This window comes from Alosa sapidissima, chromosome 20 (assembly GCF_018492685.1).
Source record: "Alosa sapidissima isolate fAloSap1 chromosome 20, fAloSap1.pri, whole genome shotgun sequence".
NCBI lineage: Eukaryota > Metazoa > Chordata > Actinopteri > Clupeiformes > Clupeidae > Alosa > Alosa sapidissima.
Window position 1 is genome coordinate 12,522,124 of NC_055976.1, and position 5,000 is coordinate 12,527,123.

At 43.0% G+C, this 5,000-nt stretch overlaps 1 protein-coding gene across 2 annotated transcripts in view; it reads right to left on the reverse strand.

Annotated features, from left to right (window-relative positions):
* Positions 1-3,000: 3,000 nt before the first annotated feature.
* slc7a11 (solute carrier family 7 member 11) overlaps positions 3,001-5,000 on the reverse strand; it is a 20,204-nt gene continuing 18,204 nt past the window's right edge. For both annotated transcript variants that reach the window (XM_042074548.1, XM_042074549.1), the window contains one exon: positions 3,001-4,047. In XM_042074548.1, coding sequence (XP_041930482.1) covers positions 3,992-4,047 — 56 coding nt within the window. In that variant the 3' untranslated portion in view covers positions 3,001-3,991. The remainder of the gene's footprint in view (positions 4,048-5,000) is intronic.

The window sequence follows — 5,000 nt, forward strand, 5'->3', positions numbered from 1 at the left end:
ATGCACAGACAGGATCAAATCCTTCCGTTATGGGACATGAAGTGAATTACAGAATCCACACACAAGACCACACACACGGTCTCCATCTGTCTTTTTTTCACACACTTCTTTTTGTACATGTACAGAGAAAGCAGAACTGTATATAGATTGGAAAGAGAGAGAGAGAGAGATGCAGTGAAAGAGAGAGGGATAGATAGAATGAGAGAGGGATGAGAGTGAGAAGGATAGAAAGAGAGAGTGAAAGAGGAACAGAGGGTGAGAGGAGGAAAAGAGAAGATAGAGAGAGAGAGCGAGAGAGAGAGAGTGTAAGGCCTCGAGTGGTCATTTCTTGCTGAAGGTCACTCATGCCTCCGTCGCTCTGCACTCACACTTCTTCTTGCTCGCCATTCTCGCACCTCTCGGCCGCTCATCCTATTTTCTGCGTCCGAGTGGAATCACCCTGAGGTCACACACACTCACCGCCACACACACACACACACACATTTACTGCTACACACACACACCATACAAAGACACACACACATGCACACATTCTCCACTACACACACATACACACTCATACACGTACCGAGAGAGAGAGCAAGAAATGGAAAGCTCACACTAAGACCTCCACAGTCCTGCCTTGAGTTGAAGTTGAATAGAGAGCACTCATTGATGGACAGGGTGGGTGACAGGGTACTCCATGTCAAAGCTTACTTTCATTTGCAATAAGGCAGCATAAAAGAGAAAAGGGTGTGTGTGTGTGTGCGTGTGTGCGTGTGTGTGTGTTGGGGTGTGTGTGTGGGGGGGGGGGGGTTGGTGCTTTTAAAAAATAACAGGTGTCGAGTACATTGCTGGTACTGAGTATATTTCTTCCAATGTTCAGCAGACTGGACAGTTGATGTGCTACACTGCATCGCCCCCCAGTGGTTGTTGTGTTTACTGCAGCTGTTTGAGAGCCGGGGCGAGAGTTGAATAATGAAGACGAAGGCAGTGGAGGGGAGAGAAGCGAAGCACAGCACCCCCCCCCCCCCCCCCCCCTTCATTATGTGATATGACCAGGGTATGGTAACAGAGTGCTTCTCGTTGGAGTGGTAAATAAACACACACACACACACACACAGACATTACTCATGGAGATAAAAATGGATGATGAGATGTCCACTGAGATACACATTCTGCCCACCATTGCCTCAACATCTTCCATCATGCTCTCCCTCTCTCTCTTCCTCTCTATTTTTCTCTCTCACGCTCTCTCTCTCCCACTTCTTCTCAATGCTTCTGTTCGTCTTTGCCATTTTCTTCTCTACTCCCACTCACTTTCTCTCCCACTTTTTCATTCATATAAAGACAGAACACACACACACACACACACACACACACACACAGACACACACACACACACGATATTACACACTCTTGGAGCCAGTGAACTCTTTATTGGTGAGTCCTCAGGGAAACGTCACTGTGTGTGTTGGTATTATGGAATCACCCTGATGGAGAAATCAATCTCTTCGGCCAAAACCCTCTCAGCAGAAGCATCCCACCACACACACATAATCAAAAGTGAACACATATAGGTGCACACAAATATAAGAGGAGACACAGACACACACACACACACACACACACACATATAACAAACACCATCGCAAGTGGACACACACGCACATATAAACAAACACAATTGCAAGTGGACACACACACACACACACTAACAAACAAGCCATTACACACACATACACACACCTTTCCTCTGAAATTCCTCCATGTAGTTTTATTGATCCGCGTCTCTGTGAAAAGCCATCGGCTCAATGGCGCTAAACCTGTTCATTGATCATGGACTTTGGGGATGGCAGATGGGGAATATGGGAGTGTTTCTGTGATTGTGTGTGAGACTGACTATTTGGGCAGGGACATAGTGGAGATAAACAGCTGCCACCCTGCACTTGCCCCCTCCCCAAACACACACACATACATACATTAAAGTATGCAAGTGTTCTTATGGACCCTTTCAAGAGAGTTCCATTATCAGCATCATAGTTGGCCCCACAAGACTTCTTTTTTAACATTCCATATGTTATCTTAATGCAGAGGAAGTAGATTGGGGCCCAAATAGAACGTTCAAGCATTGTTTTTGTTTTTATTGTTGAAAGGGTCTATTGCCTAACTTATGATAGACAATTACGAGTGCAGATCATTTGTGTTTTTGTCCATCCTCCCTCCCTCCATTCCTTCCTCCTGTCCTAACCCTTGTAATTATTTTTGTGAAGAAAATGAAGAAAGGAACGATAGGAGGATGGAGGAATGAAGGAGAGATAAATATGAGAAATGATGTCCTGCTCACTCACGCATCACTTTTAGGAGACGTCAATTACTGATGATGCGGAGCATCACCTCTTAGGCTAGAATAAACAGACACACAAATTGCAGAGAATATGAACCTAAACCAAAACCTAAAAATATCATATGAACATGGACTCTTCCCACGTACAGTATTGACCCTGATAATGAGGTAATGTTTGATAGTTCTTGAGACATTAAAGGAGAATTCCGGTGTGATATTGACCTAAAGTGTATTGAAACATGATACCGAGTGTGAACGTATGTCTCATAGCCCATCTCGGCTTGTCCCCTGCACTCCAAAATCTGGCGCTAGTTAGCCGATGCTACCAACAGCTTTTTCAATAGTGGTGCTTCGGCATCGGGCTAGCCATGCAAATAAATCACTGTTTTACACCCATTTACGAGGCTCAATGTATCTCCACACTTCATTGGTAGACTTCCGAGGGCCCTGACATTTAAAACGAGACATTGAGAACTTTGAAAAAGCACTGGTAGTTTACTTACAAGACGATTTATACAGACAGTATCTTCACGAAGTTTAGCGTTTGCAGCCATCTTGAATTTAGTCACGATAAGTCGAGCGACGAGTAAGAATGAACAGGTATGATAAGGGATCAGACATTTGAATGAGACTTGTTGACACACCCCACAAAAAATGTTCGAATGGGTCCAAAGGTTTATGTAATGTTTTAATGTTAGTTGGCACAAATACATAGATATGTTACTACATCGCTATTTAGATTGTCCTTCTAACAAATCCTAGCCTACTGCATCTGGCACAGAACATTGTGTGATAGAACATTCAGTCTTTTTTTTTTAATGGAATGCTTTACAATGATATTCTAAAAGACAACATAATGGCAACTTCCACTTACAATACAGCACACTACATCATGTAACACAGTATTTGTGGTGCATATCCACAATATGGTCTACGATTCATCACTTTGATCATCGCTTTGAGTCTCCTACAGGTCTATTGAGTCAAAGCTTTTACTTAAACGTTAATGTTATGAACAGCCAGTTCACAGGAGAGTATGCAATTCATACACGGTTTTCAACTGTGCATTTGAGTTTGTGTGTGTGTGTGTGTGTGTGTGTGTGTGTGTGTGTGTGTGTGTGTGTGTGTGTGTGTGTGTGAGTGTGTGTGTGTGTGTGTGTGTGTGTGTGTGTGTGTATGAATAAGTGGATGGATGAGTGTGCGTTATGAGGGTACATGCATTCTCCCTGCTGTTGAGGAAGGGGTTATAGAGATAGATTACCCATAATCCTCCCCCTGAATTTAGTGTGTTCCACCTCTCAGTGCAAGCGCTTTCCTTAAATTACGGCGGTATGGAAATATCACTGAGATATAAAATGATGATATGAGACATGAAAGCCCACTCTAGATTTGACCATCTGCCAGCCAAATGCGGCTCAATTTATGAAAATGTTGGTGTTGAGATTCACAGTCAGACTCACGTGCACACACACACACACACACACACGCGCACACACACACACACACACACAAACAATATGTAGCTCAGATACAGTACAAATTATATCTTCCCTTTGTCTGAAATATAGAGACACACACACACACACTCACACAAGCAGACACACACACACACTCACACACACACACACACACACGCACACAAGGAAGCAATAAGAGTAAGAACCATTAGTTATCTGCTGGTACCACTTCAAGGATGATCTGTAGTGATCTGTTCATAGAATCTGTAAGAACAGAAAAAAAAGATACAAGTCAGTTTGAAGCATGAACGACTGAGCTTCAGGAACATGACAATGACATCTCGTGTTTACTAGTTCTTGACTAACTGTTACTGATAATGACATCTTGTTTTTACTGGTTCTTGACTAACTGCTAAACATCTCCTTCATCTATTGCATCTATTTAAAATGGAAGTATGTCAGCATTACGTGCCACTATTACATCTGGTGTAGCTTGTCGATTATAGTGGAAATTACACTCTTTTATGGAGATTATGGGTGCAGCATACGCTCTATGAACGGAGCGCTTCAGTTACGTGCCTGCTGTAGCCTGCCTGTAACACTGAATAGAGCACTCATATGTCTTGGAAGAAACCATTTAGCCATGCAGGCGTGCACATGTTTTGTTGTTGTTTATTGTCGTTCCCATTTTGTGATGCCTGCCCTTGAAACGGTGCAGTTACTTAGCAAACCGTGTCACCCAAAGTGCACTGGGATCAACTGGGATCAGGGAAATGTGGGGTGTTCTCAGCACACACAGTGGGCGAGACTTGCAACTGTGTGTGAGTGGCCTTGGAGCTGCTAATGCACACTTAGTTCTCCTTTAGCTGAAATTACCAAAACATAGTCCACTGTCCAGTGAGTTTCAAAAAACCTTGCTGACCAGTTCCGCTGAATGCCATTAAATTAATATCAGTCCAGTTTAGGACGTGTTTTTATTTTTATTTATTGATTGATTTTTGTCTTTGGAACGAACACATACTGCAAAAAAACAGCTCACCCAGGGAAAAAAAAACAATGACTTTACATCAGGAGTTTTCAATTCATTCTGATGCATGGAACACCATTCTTCAATCTGAGGACCACTGTTGTGGGGTGTGAGTAAAATATTATGATTCTGCAATAAAAGCCTGGACCATGAACAGTGTTAGGAATAACGCCGTTTAAAAGAACGGCGT